This window comes from Centruroides sculpturatus, unplaced genomic scaffold (assembly GCF_000671375.1).
Source record: "Centruroides sculpturatus isolate CEXI.00-Female unplaced genomic scaffold, Cexi_2.0 scaffold458, whole genome shotgun sequence".
In the NCBI taxonomy this organism is placed as follows: Eukaryota; Metazoa; Arthropoda; class Arachnida; order Scorpiones; family Buthidae; genus Centruroides; species Centruroides sculpturatus.
Window position 1 is genome coordinate 268925 of NW_019384732.1, and position 23719 is coordinate 292643.

The 23719-nt window shown below is 29.9% G+C and overlaps 1 protein-coding gene across 1 annotated transcript in view; it reads left to right on the top strand.

The window, feature by feature from the left end:
* Positions 1–7488: 7488 nt before the first annotated feature.
* The window catches only part of LOC111628219 (calpain-D-like), a 166217-nt gene continuing 149986 nt past the window's right edge, over positions 7489–23719 (top strand). Inside the window, exon 1 of the mRNA XM_023371959.1 lies at positions 7489–8163. Within this exon, the coding sequence (XP_023227727.1) occupies positions 7922–8163 (242 nt within the window). The 5' untranslated portion in view covers positions 7489–7921. The remainder of the gene's footprint in view (positions 8164–23719) is intronic.

Consider the following 23719-nt stretch of genomic DNA (forward strand, 5'->3'; position numbering starts at 1 on the left):
TATTAAAGCTAGGACTAGTAAAAATTAAATTTCTTTTAGAAATGATTTTTGGAATGAAAAAAAAAATACACAAAGCGCTTCTAAACTAAGTACATCTTTATTTTTTCGATTTCATTTGGTCATTAAGTTTTTTGTTATGTTTAAATGTCAATTACTCTGCATGTTACATACAAACATTTTTCAATATATTAACTGATATACGAATATATTGCAATTGCAATAGCAGTGGCGTGCCGAGAATGGACTTTTTGTGTGTGTGTGTGTGTGTGTGTTTTTACGCCCTTTACCGCTCAAAGAGCACAAAAAGGCCAACCGAGAATGGACTAAGGAGACTAAACTAGTCCTCTATATTCCTTGAAGTACCGTTTAATGCATTTGTTTTTGAAATCGTTCACTTGAAAAATATGTAATTTTTCGTGTATTTTTCCCGTCCGGCCTATCCTCCTTTACGCTGAGTTGAACTCTTCCATGAGCCAACCGAACACCCCTCAATGCTTCTTTATTCGATTCGTCGACAGGACTAGCTTGCAGATACGTACTGTTGTGTTTTGTACACGTGCAGACGTTCTATAATTATATTTTTAGCATCCTATGCTTATTGAAAACAACATTACATTAGTGATTTTTGCTTTTTATTATTATTATTATAAAACATCTAAAAGTTTCATCGAAATGTGAATCTAATTAAAAGACGGTATATGTGATTAGAAAGCTTTGAGTTCAAAATGGAAGGGGTTAAGAGAAGCCGGTCCCATGTAGCGAAACAACGCAGTTTGAATCTGTGAATGATGCAGCTGATCTAGGTGAATCGTCACAGCATAGTGAACACAATCAGCGATTTCCGTGTTGTATTCTGGATCGCCTGCTTGAAACGTCGTTTGGAGCAGTGTTGCCAGATCTGAAGGTTAAAAAGTAGCGTGGTTGTGCTCCAAAAGTAGCGGATTTGAACTGTTTGTAGCCCAAACAATAAAAATGAATTATTTTGCAACTATGCACTTTTACTAATGAAATAAGTTTGTAATATATGTATATACATACACAGGGTGTATCAGAATGACGTTTTAAAAATTTGGGGATTGTAGAGGATGAAATTTTGAACGTTTTGATATAAGGAACCTACAGCCGGAAATGAGATACGTATAAAGTTTCTACTGCACTTTGCACGTTCTATGAGGTCGGTATGCTGAATGAAACAGCAGAATACAGTATTTATGACAAGTTTTATTGACAAAACAGTAGAGTACAATCAAACTGTACATCGAATCAGTGGCTGCACTACTTTAGAGTAAATGTTCAGTGTGACGACCACCAACTTCGTTACATAATGTGCAACGACGAACCATGTTTTGTCCGACTCTCCGTAAGATGCCACGCTCCCCTCTGATGGTATTAAATGCTGTAAAGATGCGCTCCGTAAGCTTATGAACTGTTCCTACAGGTGTTGCGTACACAAGGGACTCACGTTGACTAGCTGTGTGTTTACATCACAACGCCAGTGGATGCAAGGGGTGACCTGAAGAACGACAAGCACTGAGTACACAACGTCCTGTACACAGGCTCAGTTAGACCACTGTAGTTGTGTGTTTACAGTCTTTCATCCGCAGCAATAACATGACGTCAATGGATGGAAGGGTAGCTACCAAAGTGAAGGGCGGTCAAGCACTTCCTACCGCTGTAGACACTTTAGTTCAAATTTCCGATTATAGGTTCCTTATACCAAAACGTTCAAAATTTCATCCTTTACAATCCCCCAAATTTTTAAAACGTCATTCTGATACACCCTGTATATGGACATTCGGTGTATCTGCATCAATTTTCTCTAAATCAAAGCGAGTCATTCGCAGGCGAAGCGATTCATTTTTTGAACTTAGAGACTTAGCGACTGCGGCTTTTCTTTTCAGTTTTAAGGCCATCCTTTTCCATTGTATCAAGAACTGTTGTATCAAAATTTAATAACTTTTGGATCACTTATTGGGAGAGAAAATTGGCAATTCCAACAGCATAATGCTTGTAGTAGACAATCCACAATTTCACAAGCAATGTCGCCTCCGTGCTTGTGAAGTTGTGGATTGTCTACTGGAGCGAACGACTGATGGAAAACGAAAGCAAAGTATCTTAATCTTTGTTAAACGTTGCAACTTTATTTATATACTTAAGTGTAATGAAATCAAATAAAACTTTATTTCTTTTGTATAATACAATAAGTGTTTTGCGATTTTATATATGAAAATAAAAAAAAGTAGCGTATTTTTAAGATTTGTAGCCTGAAGATAATTATCACTAGCCCAAAAAGTAGCGTGTCGCCCAATTTGAAATTTTTGTAGCGAGGGCACTTAAAAAGTAGCCCAATCCGCTACTTGTAGCCCAATCTGGCATCACTGGTTTGGAGCCTTAAGTTTCCAAGAAAAAATTTCCAGGAACGAGTTGCTTAATTTTCCCTGCAACATTGAAGACTACATGTGACGCCATCTGTTATGATACTTTCTTTTAAAAATTTTTTATATTTTTAATTATTATAAATTGGCAAAATTCTTAATTTTGAGCATAGGGATGGGTTTTATTAAAAAATTGTAATGCTAATGAGTAAAATCGTCGTTAAGTTTGACCTACTGGAGATACCATCTTCCCACCCAGCTGACTTTTAACCTGCAAAATTTAATACCATTAATCCTCCTAATACACAAACTTTCCTGAAAAATTTCAGAAATTTTCAACTAAAAGCATAGGAATCACTAAGGAATCACTAAGCTTCAAAAAGAGTGAACATACATTTCCCTGACACACACTAACATTCATACATGCAGAAAAAAATCCTGAATTTTTTGCATTTCTTGACATCTGAAGGCGTCTTGAATCCAAAAATGTAAAAATCTTAGGGGTTATTTTTTGACCATACTTTTCCTCTTATACAGTATATAACAGAGCCGGGAAAGTGAAATTAATGTGTCAATAATGTGCAAATAAATAAGTTTTTCTGGGTGATAAAATAATTGTTATAATGTATGAAAAATGGGTTTTCTCACATCTGGTCCCTTATGAAAATTGTCACTGCACACTGCTGGAATATAGTAAACTGTATAAATTAAATTTTGTTTATATTTACACTTTTTGATTTTTCTTTAAAGGATGCCAGAGCAGATCTCCCTTTCGCTCTCTCTCTTTTTTTTTCCTTCCTATGCAACCTTTCCTAACATTCTTCATAATGGAGTAACTAATAATACTTCAGTGTCTTCTCATAATATTTTTTTTCTGTAGAACTTTTTGATGATAAACTGAATTTTGAACTCAAATTTTTTGTAATAAAAAGATTACCGATATCTATAATTATTATTATTGATTAAAATAAATTTTAAAGTTGTCTGTTATCAAAAAAAATATAATGAAAATGAAAACTGATATATTTTATAAAATATAAATATGCTATAATAATATTTATAGAAAATGAAAAAAATACATGTAGTGCTGTAAAAATAGAACAGAAAATCTACTTTATTGGAGTAAGTGTAAATAAAATAGTTATTATTATATCTACTGTATTATTTAAAGAATTTGGATTGTTTTCCATTAATTCATTAGATGTCAAAATCATTAATTAGAGGAAAACTGCATTTGATCATGTCAGCTATTGATTTCTAGGAAATAAATTTTGCTTGAACATTAGTGATCATTTAATATTATTGTAGTTGTATTATTATATCTCAATTTGAATAGATTAATTTCTATAAAGCGCTTTAATAAGCAAACATTATAAAGTGAAAGAATAAATAATTTACCTGTATTTTATGTACAGTAATACTCTGAATTATGTAACACACAACTTACATAAATTCGCAGTTATGTAAAATGTAAATCTCAAAAATTAGAAAAAAATCTGATTAGAATAACATGTAATTTTACAAAGAATTATTCCATTTCAAACATTCATTCATTCACTCTCTCTTTTCCTTTCTTTCTTTTGCACTGTACTGATTTATTACTTTATTGCTCTGCTAATCCTTTACTTTTCAGTCTAATTGTAAGCACATACTCAAGTGTACCATGCACTCTTTCTTGTAAACAATTCTTTTATAGAAAAAAATAATAATTTATGTACAGTACACATATAATAATAAATACAGTATTGAGTTATTAATTATATAGTTACACTTTCGAATTTGTAAATTGCTCATGTAAAATTCAAGTTGTGTAAAGGTCTACAGTCACCATTACTTATGTNTATTATATCTACTGTATTATTTAAAGAATTTGGATTGTTTTCCATTAATTCATTAGATGTCAAAATCATTAATTAGAGGAAAACTGCATTTGATCATGTCAGCTATTGATTTCTAGGAAATAAATTTTGCTTGAACATTAGTGATCATTTAATATTATTGTAGTTGTATTATTATATCTCAATTTGAATAGATTAATTTCTATAAAGCGCTTTAATAAGCAAACATTATAAAGTGAAAGAATAAATAATTTACCTGTATTTTATGTACAGTAATACTCTGAATTATGTAACACACAACTTACATAAATTCGCAGTTATGTAAAATGTAAATCTCAAAAATTAGAAAAAAATCTGATTAGAATAACATGTAATTTTACAAAGAATTATTCCATTTCAAACATTCATTCATTCACTCTCTCTTTTCCTTTCTTTCTTTTGCACTGTACTGATTTATTACTTTATTGCTCTGCTAATCCTTTACTTTTCAGTCTAATTGTAAGCACATACTCAAGTGTACCATGCACTCTTTCTTGTAAACAATTCTTTTATAGAAAAAAATAATAATTTATGTACAGTACACATATAATAATAAATACAGTATTGAGTTATTAATTATATAGTTACACTTTCGAATTTGTAAATTGCTCATGTAAAATTCAAGTTGTGTAAAGGTCTACAGTCACCATTACTTATGTAACTCAGGTAATTTTCAGTTTAAATGATAGTATAATCTATTAAGATATCAATAAGATTAATATATTCCAATCAATAAATATTAATATTTTTATTGGATGGATATCTAGAAATGTGGAGAAAGTTGACTAAATAAAAAATATGTTCTTTAACAATGCCAAACTTAGATTAAGAATAAACCAATAGAATCCAATATAATAGTTATCAATTCATTAATGTTAAGATTTGCAAAAAATTTCTCCATAACAGTTTTCAAAGATAAATAACAATTATGATGATGACAATTATAATTATTGTTTAAATATCAATTTTATATTAAAAAACTAATTTTTAAATTTTACAGCAATTTTTTAGATTACCATAAAAATTGTAATTTCATTTTTAAAAATTTATCTATGAATTTATAGCAACTTTTATAAAACTGTAAATGTCACAATAAAATTTTTAGGCAGTATGAACATTATGAATTGAGTCAATGATTATCTAATATATGTTGAAATACTTTCCTAATGGTGTTAAAATAATTTTAAAATCAATTATGATATTTTAATGCAAATGGATAGAAATTTCACCTTTTATATTGAATTCATGGTATTTTAGATTTTTCAATAATTCAAACTTTATATTGTTTTAAGCAGTTTCAATTTAACATATAAAACTTATATTATTTTGAATACAAATCAAACTAATGAATAATTTATCAGTGCCTTTTATTGCATGCTCAGGTCTATTTCTGCAAATTTTCTCAATTTCAATCATCATGCAATTTATTTAATACTACATAATAGTCTTGATTTCTCAATATATTCATATCATATAAAGTAATTCTTCTTGTTTAAAAATTTCTATAATTTATTTTTAAAATGCATATTCTAATTTTGTATATTCATATATATATTAAAAGTAGGTTTATTTCCATCATTTATGTGATATGTCAAAAAATATATTTGCAGATCAGATTTGGCCTAGGAGCCATAGTTTTGGTAAGCAATGTGTATTTTTAACTTTATAAAATTACTGGACCAAATGGTAATTTTACTTGAAAATAATCATACTATTTTAGTAAGGTTATTTTTGATTGAATTACTATGAAATTTATTATAAAAAAGCATTCTGATTTGTATTAATTTGATATTTTATTCAAATTTTTAATTTTAGTTTTATATTCAGTTATACTCTTGCACTTTATGTTCAGTTCAAATTATTATTTTATTTCATTTTATCATAATTTTTTCTAATGTATTCTAATATTACATCCCATACCTTTAAAAATACTTTTTTGTAACTGTATAGCTTGTGCCTACAGCAATTTAAAAGTTACATTTGCACATTTTGAAACACTGTATATAAACACAGACAAAACACCTAAACCAGCAAAGGTAATATATGTTAGTTTAGGTGCTTTGTTTGTGTTTAAGTAATATATTCCAGTATTAGATACTGTATTTCCAAAAACGTTCATTATTTCTGATATCACTGTAAAAATATATACATATATAATATACTTAATTATATATTATATAGAGTATATAGAATAGAATAATGGTATAATAATTACAATAATAATATTAATATACAAAATTAGAAATAATTAACATATGACGATAAGAATATAACAAGTACTAAAATGTATAAAAATCTAAAGTAATGAAAACACAAAACAATTAGACTATATATATATATATATTCTTACATCCAACATCCTACTTAACACACAATTAGAAATTTAATGAAGAAATATATTTTCATTGCATTTAAAAAAAATTATAATTAGTTATTTCTAATACAAATTAACTTCAATACAGGAAATCCCTTCCCAGTCTTGTCATAATTAGCTAGAAGTTTTACAATTTTTTTTTCCTTCACTCCTCTGTAATTTATTACCTTGATTTAGTATGAACAATTTTTATTTATTTAAATATTTATTTCAAAATTGTTACAAAAATGTAATGTATCTAATGCTTAACAGATAAAAATTTATCATAACAATAGTTTCCAGACAGCATATTCAATAATAGTGATCTTATTTTATTAAATATATCCAACTTAAATTTCAAAACACTTTCAAATTTAATATAAAAATTTGATTTGTCCTTTTTTTGATTTAATATGTACACTTTTTATAGTGGAAATGCCATTATTTATAATTTTAAATTTTTAATGCATAATATTGCTATTTAATTAATCAAAAGGTAACTAATTAGTAATTTTATTACATTTTTATGCTACTTAATTAGTTTTTTTTACATATATTGATATCATTGTCATTGACATATATCATTGAGTCTTGAATTAGTTTCAGATTAGTTAGTAGTTTAGTATAATTAGAATTCTTCAGATATAAGGATCACATTTCAGTGTATTTAATGTAAAACTTTGATATTAATTTATTAAATTACAAGTAAACATTCATTTTAATCATCAACCGAGTATAACAACTTCGTAAGCAACAAAAATAAATCTGGTCTCATTTTGTCCATGTAATTGCGACTTTTAAATATATTCTATGTAATGATGACAAATAATAAATTATTAATAAGATAATTAATCAATTATTTGGAGAAAATCAATCAATGCTTTGACAAAAAAAACAAATCTTATTACAATCGTTGCTATTAGTTAGAACAGAAGAAAACGAACCAATCACAAAAAACGTGTTTGATACCCTTAATAAAACTATCAGCATATGCATACAGTTGACAAATAAATAAATAAATATATTATAATTAATTTTTAAAGATAAAAATACATTATTAAAAAATAATTTTTTAACGTAAATGACCTATCATCGAAAATGGATGGACGCGTGTTGTGTGTGTAGAGTTACGCGGAGTCGAACGAGAGGTCATTGCTTGCGTTGTTAAGCACATGCGCGATAACAACAAGGCTACATCCAACATGGAGGGCAAACCTGCCTGACGGCCATAATTTGCACGGAAGCACCGTTACAGTACGTAACTGTTTATAGGGCAATGAATATTGCGTAATTTAAAAAAGAAAAGAATGTGAAAAATGGGTTCGAACGCATCGGTACTTCAGTGGCATTGCAAAAACTGTACGTCGATTAATCCCACTGAGCGATCGTCTTGTCTTTCCTGTGGCGAGAAACGTCGGTTTGCTTGGACTTCGGATTCGTATAAAGATGATGAAAATCTTCAATCGGATACTTCTGTCAATCGAAATTATAACTTATTGTCTTCTTCAATTAGAGACAATCAGGCCAGCCAAGTTCACACGTCTTCAGCCAAATCAGGGTAAATCACTTTCTTAACATCACTCCTTCGAACCATTAGGATAATAAAAAATTATTATTAATATCATCTCTTAATAATAATAATCATTGATAAATTTGCCGTTTATTTTGTGATTAGTAATTATTTTTTCATTTATTTATTTCATTAGCCTTTAATTAATCATTTTAAATCTGTCATAATTCGATTGCACGCTGTTTAATTATAAAATGTACATTTCATTTAAATATAGAAATTGATAGCTTAAAATTATTCATAAAAAAGAAATTATGTGAAAACTTTTTAATCTAAATTCCATTTCAATATTTTAAAACACATTTAATCGGTTTATTTTAATTAAAAACAATAGAAAAATATTATATTTAAGTATTAAATAATTGAAAACGTAGTTCAAATTTTAAATATATATATTTTTAAGAAAAAAACAATAAATACTGTGCCTAAAAATAGATAAAAATTCATTAATGTTTTTTTTTAAATATAAATTGAAGATCATTGAACTTTTGTTTTTTTTAAATATATAATTTATATGAATATATTAAAAAAACAAGCAAACGTATTCATTCCAATTTAAAGAATTTGTTCATTTTTTCGAGCGTCAGATTAATATTTGCATTGTAAAATTAAAGTTAGTATTGCTATTGGTTGTGGCTGAAAGAAAATGGGTTCGATTTTCTGTTAATTTAACGAGTTTCCATTCATTAAACAAGTCACATTCAGAATACAATTTTTATTCGGTCAAAGAGAATGTGGAGTTTATTTTACGGTTTCAATTGCAATGTTTTTCTTGCAAAACTTTTCTCGAATGCATAAAGCTGCTTGCTCTTTTAAAAGGTACTGTATATATTGAAACAAGTGAAAATATATCACAATATTTAATTGTAAAATATTACTTTTAATAATTAATGATTTAGTTGATTAAGGTCGAATAATAGTATTATAAGTTAAATTATTTTAAATGCTTAAAAATACGAAGAATAACAACCCAACCTTCTAATGAGATCTCTAAGGGTATGTTTAGAAAGATTGTTGGTTAAAAAAGTCGAAGTGACAAAATCAATTTTTTAAGAAGGTTGAAAACCGACACAGCAATTTTATTTTTGCACTAGAATATCTGTCACGTATAATTTAAACGCCAACAGCAAAGATATTGACGTAGAAAAGGATAGTATTATTATCAATATATTCTGTATTCTTGAACAGTTCATAAAAATGTGTAAACTTAATTTATTTTCATAACTGAAATTTTATTTGTACTATGAATTAAAGACGTGTCAAGAAAAATCTGTTTTCATATTACATGATACATAACAAAGACGCACAGAATTTATAAATATATTAATATATTTATATAAATTGTGTGTCTCTCTATGGATATGTATACATATACATACAGAAAGTAATAAATTTTTGCGATTTGGCAATTTAATGTTTAACTATGAATTTTTTTGTATGCTCAATATTAATTGGTTTTCAGTTTTAAAATGTTTTATTCACTTTTTTGATTATCACACTAATTATCTGCAATATGTTGTAATTTACAACAGTATTTAGTTAACTAATATTTTGATACGTTCTGTTTGTAAATTTGGAACTTCAATGTATTTTTTCTTGCATATAATTTAATTTGATCTATAAAAATATGAGTCGTAATATATTGTTACATAATTTTGTTTATTACGTTTATCCACACAGATGATTAAATCAATCAATCAAGTGAGCATTTACTAAACTAGTAGTTATCAGCTTTTTCATCTTGCTAACTGTAAATGTTCGTTCGGATTCTTTGATTTGTGAAGTGTTGTTATAAAACAGTTTATATAAGCAAATTGACCTGAATTGACTGATAATTTTTCGATTCACTTTGTTTTAAATGAATTATTAAGCATTAATGTTTTCAATGCAAATTAGTACTAATTGTGATAATTATGGCAAACAGGATTAGAAAATGTAAAGTTCATAAATCTTAAAAACAACTAAATACTTTGATTTGTGTTGAATAATTTTTTAAGACTAACTTCTCTATAAGTAAAAGTAAATAAGAATATTCGAAACTTTAAAGCTTAAATAGTCAGACTTGACATAATTCGGTGTCAGTATATAGGACAGTACCAATAANTAATTTTTTAAGACTAACTTCTCTATAAGTAAAAGTAAATAAGAATATTCGAAACTTTAAAGCTTAAATAGTCAGACTTGACATAATTCGGTGTCAGTATATAGGACAGTACCAATAATTTCGTTCAAGATTTCTGTTGTTAAATTCTGCCAAAGTTTTTTTTTTTTTTTAAACATTTCAAAGTAGTTTTAATTTAGACGAGTGTTGTTTGAAGTTCAATGGTTTGAATAATTTTCTACATATTCAATAGAATACTTTAGAAAAATAATTCGATTAAATTAATAATGGAGCATCAATTGCTTTTTTTTTTCATTACCACCGTTCGTTACATATTTATGTAATTTTATTTTGTAAATCATAAATAAAAATCTTAGAATTTAACTATTTGATTAGATTTCTAAATTTCTGATTCTATTTTACTTTTTTTTATTTATATATTTTTACCTTAATAAAATTATTTGAATTATTCTATTGCGTAATCATTTAAAGCCGTTTTTATTATTAATACAGTAATAACTAGTTTTTATAGTAAACAATTAAATAATTTCAATTCTACCATTGTTAAGTATTTGGATTTAGTTTCTGTTACAATGCCAAAACCTTGGTTTTCTCTAATTTTAGTCTATTATTACCCGGAGCCAAATCGATTTTTTAAAAGAAGTTTATACATTTTATTTGGATATCATTTAGTGCTCCAGAAAAATACGAAAAATTCTGATTCCTATCTATTGCTCAAACCTGCTCCTTTTTAACTCATAACAGAAAAATGGTATATTTAATTCTGTGTACCATAGAAAGAACGTATTTATTATTATTATTTTTTTTTCACGTCAAACTTAATTAATTAATTTTAAAGTGTGTTTTAAAATTTTAAGGCAGGGTTTAAATTTAAAAATTATTGGAAATGAGTTAGTACTGTATTGCTATTGGTTGTGGCTGAAAGAAAATGGGTTCGATTTTCTGTTAATTTAACGAGTTTCCATTCATTAAACAAATCGCATTCAGAATACAATTTTTATTCGGTCAAAGAGAATGTGGAGTTTATTTTACGGTTTCAATTGCAATGTTTTTCNATTTTTTTTACACGTCAAACTTAATTAATTAATTTTAAAGTGTTTTAAAATTTTAAGGCAGGGTTTAAATTTAAAAATTATTGGAAATGATAATTTTGTTTAAAAATACGATGCTCCAATATACAGTTATCTTATATAAACGTGGGAAAAACATAGCAGAGGAGGAATCAAATAAAAAAAATCAATGTCAATGAATCAAGATGAAACCAACTTCGGGATGCAATTCGACATTATATTTTTCATGTAAATTACCTCGTTTTGATTATAGAGCTTTATTAAAGGTTGGCAATGTTTGTTTAGTATTAATTATTGCCGATCTTTAATACGAGATATTTATATCTGTTATAATTGGCTTTGGTGTTCATTATGATCAGTTGAACTTTCTTTAAAGTTTAAACGTTCGTGACCTGTTTAGATGCCTGATTTGAAAAGATTAATTGCAGTATTTGAGAACCAATAAGTAATGGATATATTTATGATAAGTTTATTTGTAATTAGAAATATAGTACGATAGTTTTATTCAAGTTTTTATTCATACTATATTCATTATAATACTTTTGCTTTTATAAAAATCTGATTATCGGATGATAACATTTGTTTGACCTTAATGTAGTAGAGATTTTTTGTTGCTGATTAAAAGTCTATTTCATTTGTGTTTCGTCATACAGCGTAAAACAAGCTCTAGTCAGAGCGTTTGGACGATATTTAGAGTTCATTCGATTATATGATAACCCAATTATATTGTTTGTAATAATAACAGTAATCACTACTATGCTATTGCATAAAAATTATTTCATTAACTTTATTATTAACTCTGTGGAAAGCATTTTGAATTATTCAAATCATTCAATGACAATTAGAACTGAGAGAAACGAACTTAATAGGTTATTCCAAAGGAAATACATTAATAGATTATCTTTATTACCTTAATAGATTAGCTGAGTTAATTCCAAAATAAGATTTCAGAATTATATCTAATATAAATAAATTATCAAACCTTATTTCAAATATTACATTCAGAACGGACCAGAAATTTGTAGTCTGTCATTTTTATCAATAAAAAATATTGTCATTTAGAATATTTATGAATTATACCAGTCTAACAATTGGGCATTGGTTTGCAGTAACGATATTATAAATAGCTGTCTTAGCATACTACAAATTTTACGAAATAGTTCTTTATTGAAGTGGAGCGTTAGCGAAGTTTCTTCTATGTGGCTTATAGAATTAAGTTCGTTTTCAAAATTTAATCGGTCGATTTTAATTAAGCTTTGTCATCTAACATAATAAGACACGAGGAAATTATAAATGTAATAAAAGTGGGAGGTCCATGATTTCGTTTTTGAGTTACAAGATCGGTAGCAAATGTGCACGTAGTTTAAAAAAAAATTTTTTTTATCAGTGTTGACGTCACTGCCGCGGTAGAAGCATGTGATAACCGTAGGTGGCCCCCGAAAACAATATTATTGGTTTGCTAGCGCTTCAACTCAATTCTTACTTCGTGTCAGGAAAAAAAAACGAACCGTGCCCAGTTATACCTAGATAAGAGTAACGTATCTGGTAACTAGGTAAGTTTGTATGGTCTTATCACTTCAACAAAGCCAAGCGCTCATAAAAAATGCCCATATAAATGACGAAACCAATCATTATTTATTTGCATTTCATTACTTAAAAAAATGGAAACTGAGTTAATGGATTCCACATATACTGACTGACACTAACAAACTCTTGAGATTTACGGTTGATCATTGCTTTTGACGCCACAAGAATGGACATTTTTTGGTAAGTTTGTTGAACGTGCGACGAAAAATGGATTGTCTGCAGAAACACTAAGCATTTGTATCATTCGTTGTACTAACCAAAGTCCAGAATCCACCAACATAAACGTTTGTCGTGCTTATGATCGGTTACAACTAGTAGGCCTATCATTCTTTATGATTTTTTGTCATTAGTCAATCATTGCTGACTTCTACTCAGCACAGTTACAACGGATTGTAGATGCACTGCTCTAAAACATTTGCAGTTATTTATTATAAAAGCATTGTCTTTTCTTAACAATGTACGCCCTTAAACAGAATGAGTGACTGAGCAAGTTCCACGGTCTTAGCTGGGAATTCTATTCACTCTTCTTGTTCTATAGACACTGCACTATTCAACAAACCTTTTCTTGGAACTCAATATCATATGTGCAAAGCTGACAGTTTCGAAACTAAAAAACTTGGAGCTGTCTGCTTTCTTCGTTTCTAACGTTCTCTTTAAACTTATCAGAATGGGATTTACAACTTATTCTCCTTAGATAAAAGTTTATAAATTGGGTTGATACTTTAGTGAATAATATATTTTTATTCACTTTTTACTTATGGTTTATTTTTCCCTCAAAAATGGCACAAACTTTTTTGATTATTTGAAATTTAACTACTTAGAAATGTCACTATAATTAAATTGTATTATTTTGAATTTGATTTGATTTATTTGTATACGGCAAAGCGATACCTGGTCTATCTACCGAAAGGGGATGCTTCCAGAAGGACTTGTAAGAGAAAACTGGCCCCTATTTAGTGTTACAAACGTGAAATAAACCCAGAAAACTCCATATGGCCAGCTCGTCGGCGAGGCGCGAACCCACGATCTCAGCTTTGATTTTGAATAGAATGGTGTTGACCTAACAGAGATGCTGCATTTATTTATTTTAGGCATTTTTACAAGTTTATATTCACAATCATAGATTATCTTATAAGCGAATTAAACCTAAATGTTTCATTGAGGCTTCAGAGTTTAAACAACCTAATATCAAGTAACATTTATAAATATTAAATGGAGACATTCAAAGGGTCCTGAAATTAGTTGGCATTTAAGACCTCCGGATATGTTAATTCTCCAATACGTGCAGCCATTCTTGATCATGAGGATACAGTGGTGTCTTCATGCGTTCTAATTTCGCACCTAAACTTATATGCCAATTATTTTTCGCTTCTGTTTATCAACAAATAATTCTTCCCTCCTTATGTTGTGAGAAAGTACCACTTAACAAAATGGCTTAAATTAAATATAACTTCAGATTTTGGTGCGAATGATCAAAATCCTTATCATCATTAAATGAAAAAATCATTTTATCAGATAAGTTTATACAATACTGTATATGAATGCTAAAAAAGGAATTAATAGAACAAAATTTATTTATTATTGAAAAAATATCATAGCCTACATTTTTCTACTTGAAAAATATCTAATTTCTTTAACGATAATAAATAATATGCAGATAACTAAATGCAACGTACTTCTTTTTAACTCTCCGCTCTGTGGGCATTGGGAGGGCCTATTTAGGCAAGCCCATTATGGGTTCAGCCAGACCCACAATGGTGCGGCTGGGTGGTGAGGGACGGGACCCGACATATCCGGCCAGACCACTCCCCGAAAAATTCTTGGGGATTTTTCGACCTGTCGGGATTCGAGCCCGGGTTCCCTGAGCGGTAGTCTGTTACTAGACCACTCGGCCATCCGGCCAATGCTCCAAACCTGCACAATATTATATTTGGTTCTTTGACACCATTTCTAATAATTTTAATATACAGTATATTTGGCTGGATATGTGAATAGTATGTTTTAGTTGGCTGTATTAGTGTTACCTATTAGTGTTACCGTCTGAACTTATTTCCTAGTTCCTAAATGCAACGTTACTACAATACTATAGACCGTAGGTTCTCAACCTTTTTTGGCCTACCGCCCCGTTTTCAGAAAAAAATACACCGACTTCGGTTCTTGAAATCAGTAATGTAACCGATGGTTTTCCGACTTTTTTTGGGGGTCATAGCCCACTTTTCAAACAGTAATTTGATGGCGCCCCTCTTAGGTGAAGTGTAGCCTACTATATTATACTAGTAGCCCGGAACGCCCCCTAGTGGGCGTTCTAGCAGCATTACAAATTCCTATATTAAAATATTACCTTCTGGGAGTCCACTATAATTTTCAAAACTATCCGTTTTTTCGTTATTCGCGCCCTAGTGCACGTTACAGGCATTCCGTGACAATAATAAATCCCTATTACAAATATACTGAATTATTTATATTGTTATTGGCCAAACGAATAATAATAATTTATATTGTTAATTTAAATGTTTGAAATATGACACACGATGCCTCTAGTGCCCGTTTTTGGCATAACGTTACACGGACGGACGGACTCGCGTTCAATGGGTTATCTATATAATTTTCAAAACTATTTTAAACCTTATGGTCTTATCGTAGTCGTTCAAACCTATCCGTTTTTTTGTTATGCGCTCCCTAGTGCACATTACAGGCATTCCGTGACAATAATAAATTCCTATTACAAATATACTGAATTATTTATACAGTGGTGCCTCAGGATACGAAATTAATCCGTTCCGACACTGAGATCGTATCTATGATCGGTTACAACTAGTAGGCCTATCATTCTTTATGATTTTTTGTCATTAGTCAATCATTGCTGACTTCTACTCAGCACAGTTACAACGGATTGTAGATGCACTGCTCTAAAACATTTGCAGTTATTTATTATAAAAGCATTGTCTTTTCTTAACAATGTACGCCCTTAAACAGAATGAGTGACTGAGCAAGTTCCACGGTCTTAGCNACTTAGAAAAGATTAAAAAAATTAGTGTTGTTTTATATTTTCTTTTTTTTTTAATTTTTATTCATTGCTTTTTGCTTTCTTTTTTTCACTTCCACCAGCACTGAATTCACTCCATAGAGGTCGCTTGGTAAAATATCTATCCAAAGAGGTTTGGCATTGCCTACTTTTTAAAATGTTTCTAAAATGACTTAGGCAAATGTCATTACTCCGAGCAGCAATACGGCCATTGTGAACCTTTTCGCGGTGTTTTTTTTTAAATAAAATCAGTCACTTTCTGATAATACCTCGAGATTTCTTTATCGAGCGAGATCCTTCCATGACGAAGCAAACACGCAGACTGAGACCGACGAACAGAAGTGAATAAAAAATGGCGCTGCGAACTAATGTAACGTCGTATGGTGAGTTTTTGTTCGTATCGCGGAGCAAAAATATGTTCAAATTTCGTGTCGTATCTTGAAAATTTCGTATGCTGGGGCGTTCGTATCCTGAGGTACCACTGTATTGTTATATTGACCAAATAATAATTTATATTGTTAATTTAAATGTTTGAAATATGACACACGATGGGGGCGCCTCTAGTGCCCATTTTTGGCATACCCTTACGCGGACAGACGGTCACGCGTTCAATGGGTTATGTATATAGATAGTGGAAAACAAAGATAGATTTTTAAATGTTCGTTATTAAAAGATATTAACGATATTGGTACATTGCTCAAAGTTTGATAAAAAAAAATTAATATAATATTATTAGTGAGAAGGCTGAGCTTGGTGTAATGACACTAATTTTTCGATATTTGGTGCCATATTTGTCTTAAGCAATCTTAAATAGCCACGTTCCATCACTGACAATCTGTTTCTTTTCTGTTAGTAAATTGCTGACTATGCTAAATCCTCTTTCGGCTAAATATGATGATGGGAATGCAATGAAAAACTTCTTTGATGTAGCCCATAAAGCTGGATATAATACTGGAATTTGCCTTTGAAACCAAAAATGTTGATATCCATTTTTAATATTCAATTTTAATTCTTCATTTGTTGACAATTCTATCAACTTCTCCTGCAATGATAATTCTGCTGTTTGTAGGTTTGAGAAAGGTTCTAATATTCAATCTGGAATGATCATGTTAAAGACATCCTGAAATCTATTTGTAAAATCTTCAAGTGTTTCCTCCAAATGCTGAAAAATTACCAGAATGCCGTCATAATTTGTTTCCACAGAAGAAAGATTCGGAAACTGATAGAATTATCTCCGACTAAAATTTTGTTTGTACAAGGAAAGTTTTGACACGAACCCAGAAATAGTTGTCATTGCTTTGATCAAATTCAAATCTCCTTGCAGCTGTAGATTCGTTTCATCAAATTTAATTAAATAAAAGGCCCCAAAATCCGGGGTTGTGTTATAGGACAGATACAAAAAAAATTAGATTGAAATTTATGTAAATTAAAACCATTATAAAAGGACAGACTAACCGTAATTATTTACTAGAAGAGAGTAGGATATGTGCATAAAATAGAATAGCTCATACGATGTTTTTTGTGAATGGTCAAGGTCATTACCCGAATCCCGGAATCAGTGTGAATGTTTGCAACAATCACAAGGCAGTGCTGCCAGATGCAAGAAAATAAACTTTGAAGTTTTTTCAAAAAATTACGAATAGGAAATAATTCCGTATACGCTATGCTATGTTATTATTCAGATGATGATCGCTGATCTAAACTAAATTCATAGGCCGTTGATAGTTTGGGGGGTCGCCTTATAGGGCAGATATATGCTAAAACTATAAAACTTCGACGAAAATTTATACCTCGTCCTATCTGAAGGTCGTCTTATCTGCGCAGATATACGGTAAATAAAATGAATTTGCTTTACTTAGAGTAAATGTAAAGAAGCTGATTGAAAAAAGGATGATCAGGGGATAAACCGAAATGATGATTGAAAAAGGCAGGTCGAACAGATTAATCGAAATCGTATGATACTTTACATGCCAGATGATTTCTCCCATGTGCTATTTTTACACTTGCCATAGGTTCGCAACCCCTGGGGTAGAGACACTGTCGAAACATTGCATTTAGGAACTGGGCACTGTCATGAGTGATAGAATGGAAAGAAGCCATTCGCACTGTTTTTATTGTGGATCTTGCTAAAGTTCCATCTTGGTAAGCTTTGGCTGAAAAATAAAACACAAAATTTAGAATGCATAAAAATATATATTCATTTGCACACTATCAGTTAATTAATATGCGAAAGATTAACAAAATCAAAAATCCTCAAGAATATGGGGTAACTGTACCAGTAATTGACAATTAGAAATTAAAACTAAAAATAAGCTAGCGAGACATGAAGACTGTTCAGTTGCATCATCTGCTGTTAAAGAATTAAACTAATAATAGATAAGATGAATTCAGTAAATAAACTTGGGTATCAGTATTACTTTTTTCAGTGCACAGGAAATGATGTAATATAGCAAAGAATTAGTGGTGCTTTCAATATGTCGGAAAAGCAAATCTCACAAATTCTCGCTATTACTACTATTAAACATCTGACCTTTTTGTGCTCTCTGAGAGGTAAAAGGCCTAAAACCACAAATAAATAAATAAAAAAACTACTATTAAACAACATTCATATTATATGAAAAATATATTCATGTAACATTCATACAGTTTTCAGTAATCTGGAATAATTCTTCATCCAAAAGTTAAAAAAAAAAAAAATTGTACTCAGCTTCATAACGAAATTTGTAACACGTGTTGTACTGATGGAAAACTGTGTCTAAACACATTGCGCCTAGTGTTAGCACTGGAACAGTTGATTTTCTTTCTGAATGCTGTGCACCTAAACCTTTTGTTTTATTATACCATCCGTATATGCTTTGGTACACTTAGTTCATTTACTGAACTCGTCTATAGTGTAAGAATTATTCCAAAGAGGAGCTACTGAAACTTATTTTTCAATTCGATTTTGATATTACAGTTAGCCAGTAAAATATTACAGTTAGAATAAGTTGATGATCTGTACACTGTTTTAGAAAAAAAAGGAAAACATCTATTTGTAATTACAAATGATACTACAAGCATTACAAACTAGTTTTTACATTTTTAAACTCTAGATTAAATTTTAATTCTAGATGGCAATTACTGAAATTTTGTATACTATTAAGAAAAAATACTGTATTCGTTTTCTAATAATTTTGGAACTTGCTATTAGTAAAGTAAAAGTTCGCCTTTCTATATGGCTTATTGTATTAAAAAAGTTTATATATTTACATGTTTCTCAACACCTAAAACAGATGTATAATGTCAATTACTGGAACAGTTATTCGTAATATTTGATACTCTAAAATTCAATAAAACTATCAATAGTTTACTATTGTTATTATCTGTTAGAATAGAATTTATAAATGTTGTTACAATAGTACATATTTCGTACTAATTCATTTTGAAATGATATTTTGCACACACTTTATCACATTTTTATTATAATTTAAATTTATTGATATACAATTAAAATTACGTTTCTTATTGTAGTAAAATGTAATTTAAAAATATCTAAAAAAAAATAAATAAATACAGTAATACAATAAAACTTCGAAAGTAATCATCGACAATTGCTCATAAACTAGGTCAGTAAAAAAAGATTATCGACGACTGAGTGTTCATTATATTTATAATAATATAGTAAATGAAAAATCATTTATTCATTTACTATATTGTTGTACAGTAGTGCATAATTGGTTATAGGCCTACGTTTAGCTGGCTATATTAATCAATTTTTTAATAACTAATATAAACCGAATTATATGTTTGCTGTATACTTACGTATTTTAACTAAATAATTCTATATTTATAGGTATAGTATTTCGTTCAGCAATATACAATATCCAAGGTTAAACGTACAGTTTATTCCACGTTTAACGTAAACGTTATTCACGAACAATTAATTTATACTTTATTCTACATACGCATTTTAGGTTTACGTGAACTCTCAAATCCTCTTCAATGTTATAATTATAATTTGTACGTATTAATAAACGACCATAGATGGAGATTCAGTTTCAAGTACAATTGCATATCCGGTGTTTTATGAGTTTATTTATTACTTAATCCCATATGGATTGTTGGACATTATAAATGAAAAAATATTAAATTTTATAAGATATAATCTTGTTTTAATCGATATTAATGCAGCTGATCACTTATAAACATTTAAAAACTTTTAAAAGTTTACATAAATTAAAAATACAATTAAATCACCTTACAAATTAAATAGCTATAATATAAAGATTTACTTAATTAGTTGACCGGTAAATTAACTTTATTTTCTAAATTCCTGAACACAATTTACAGTAATAAAAAGGTGTGGCTTTTGAGAATAAAGTCATGATAAGAAGATTGTAAAATACCGTATAAGGAAATGGAATCAAATGGCAAAAGTGCCATTGAATTGTTGCAAGTCATTCTATTCCAAGTAAATGCAAAAACTTGTAATATAATAAACAACATTGTAAAAATGTCTTAAAATGTTGCTTATTGGCATTGTACATAGATAAAATAGAGAAAAATATCCTCTTCAGAATAAAGTTTCAGGTAAATTTGTCATTTCGATCTTAATTAACAATGTTGTCTTACTGTTTAGCACATATGAAAATTTATAGTGTCTTGCAAATTATCAAATTGCGTAGTTTTAGATTTAACCGAAAAAACTTGTTTCAGCTTTCTAGTATCTTTCCACATTTTGACCTTGTTATCATAACAGAAATAATTCGGCAAATCGATTGACCAAGTACGAAAGAAACTAATTGGTTGTTAGTAGTTAGTAGTTAGTAGTATCACGATTACTATTGTAGAATATAAGGTTGGAGAACTCCCGTAAGAAGTGTGTCGAAAAAGCGTCTAGAGACAAACTTTGCCACCAGGGCGACACTACCAGCAAGTAAGGCCACGTTGGTTACTGCTACAGCAGGTTTGTTATGTAAGGATCGCATGGGTATAGTCAGTGGTGATATTCAGCGGGTTCGCACAGGTTCGGCCGAACCCGTTGTTAACATTTTCAAAGTTTTCCGAACCCGTTGTTAAACACACGTAACATTTCTCAGTGGTTTTGTTTCTTTTAAAAAATATATTAAAATATACGTATTATACTCTGTAACACTACTAAACTAGAGCCTTATACCCCGTTCGCCATGGTGCAACCTCCATCGACCGTTTCAATCTCGACTGAAACGAGATTTAATCGCGATCGACTCAAGAGAGTTCTTGAAACTAGGTCCAGTCATACGAGAGATCCCACAATCCCACGCGCGCGAGAAAATACAAGATGGCTGCGGAACACGTGTCGGGCTATCGACAGCGAAATAAAAAAGATATTTTATTTCGAGAAACGATGACATCTGTTTATTATTATAATAATACCTAATGATAAAATAAATGATTTAGAAAAGTTTTTTCTTGAGAAAAAGCCAATTTTTGTGTTTATAAAATATTGTGAATGAAAAATATTAAAATATGTACAAAATAAACCATTTTGAACACTTTTTTTTATTATTTATAAAAAAAATATAGTTCTGGCATAAACAATGTTAAATTTTAACTGATGTAATTTTGCGAACGCATCATTTTATTTATATGGGTATCTTAAGGCCAGTTTTTGCGCTAATGTTGCTAATGCACCATTTGAGCGAAAAAAATTGTTAAGGAAAAATTTTCTGTTAGCGAACCCTTTGTTAAATATTTCGAATATCACCACTGGGTATAGTGGAATTGGACATAGAGATTCACACTGACACGGATTGACAGTAATATTCGTATTTAATGAAACAACAAAGCTATGCTTACAATAGAGTTATACAGTATAGCCTGTATAGTGTCAGTGCTGTCCATAATTGTGTGTAGTGAGGGTCCATAATTGTAGGGTGCTCCTAGAACGATTGTCCCGTAAATTACAGAAAATGTGTTTTTCCTTCTTTTCGGAGAGGATGCAGCTGTGTCCTTATGATCCCGGCAGCATCCCCCTCGAGGATGCGTCTGCCTATTCGCTTTAAACCCAGTGTTGGGTGACCGTTAAAATTCGATCAGTGTTACTCCTCTCTCTCCGCGATCTACGACCAGGAATGTGACAATTAAATTTTCCAGCACCCCATTTCTCCACCAAGAGACTTCGAAGTCACCAAGAACTCCTTTGTTTGTGAGTTGCATTTTGATATTCGTTACATTATAAGGGGCTGTCCATAAATTATGTCTACATTTTTCTTGAAATTTTTACTCCCTCTCCCCAATTGTTCCAGTTTCTCCAAGTTTCCGTAATCCCTTCCCTTTTCGGACTTCAAATAAAACTCAACCCCCAAAATCTTTACCACTTTATGAATACTAAAACATATGAACTGTATAAAATTTATTGAAACAAAACGGACATCCATTGAAGTTTAACCTCTCCCCCTTGTCTGACTTGTCATAAGGTGGTAAAACATACGGAGAAGTGTTTTCAACCAATACTAAGACAGGATGCAATTCTTACTATTTTTCCCAATGTGCTTAAATATCTAAGACTCCTGCATCCATCCAAATAGCTGTTGCATTTACTACTATTGTGAAAAACATTTCTCAGGATGTAGAAGATAAAAAATTTGTTAGAATATTTGATGATATTGTAACAGAGAGCAACTTGGCCTTAATCACTTTAGGATGTAAAGATCATTATGTACAATTAGTTTCACACATAATTTAGTTTTATATGTTATGTAACCACAAGAATTCATTTTTTTCACAAGAGAAGTAAATAAGTTTATAAATAGCAGAATGAAAAATAAAAATGCTAGGAAACTATGTAAATTGTAACTAACTAATATAATAAACTTTTAACTGAGGAACTTTTAATTTTTACTAATGATTTCACAAATCATCATCAGATGGATCAACATTTAACTATCAAATAAAGTTAAAAATATGAAGGTTTACAATATAGAAAACGTACAACATAATTATATTACCATATACAGTGAAAACTGCTTAGGCGACCACCTGCATTCGACGGGCACCTGTCAAAACGGGCAAAAATTTCTGGCACGGAACAGTTTATCCATAGAGTCTTCGTATAAGTTACCTGTATTAAACGACCACCTGTGTAACGCGACCGCGGGCATCGATTTTTGGTCCGAAACAACATACAACACCTGTAATAAGCGACCACTTTCGCGAATGTATCTGGTCTAAACTATTGTAAGAACCCATCTCAACAACGTTTCCACCTCCTAATATAATGAATTAGTCTAAACTCTCGTTCGAACCCATCCCGGGCACTTCTCCCACCCTTGAAATTAGGTGCAGGTGTTAATAAATTAGTCTAGCAACAAAGGAAATTCATTTCAGTTTGTTGGAAAATGTCCGAAATGCAAAGTGCTGTCGTTAGAAGATCGTATTAAAGTTATCACAACAGCAATTAGCGGCGAAGTTTAACTGTGGGAAAACAAAATTTATTTTACCCTAGACCTACAGTATTTTCCTTGGGGGTGTAAAATATTGTACACGATACAATTAATCGGCTGATCTCATCGTTTGATAAAATCTATTTTTATTTATTTATTTTGAAGCTCATATACAGTACACGTGCGATAAATAGTTTCTGTATCAACCTACCTTATTTCCACGATATTTTTAGAAAAATAATATCCAAGTAATTTTCGCAGGCAAAATATTCAAAAAACAATAAACGCATTAATGCAAAAATCAGTTTTACTTCCTTTTTCGATTCCGCGATTGTAA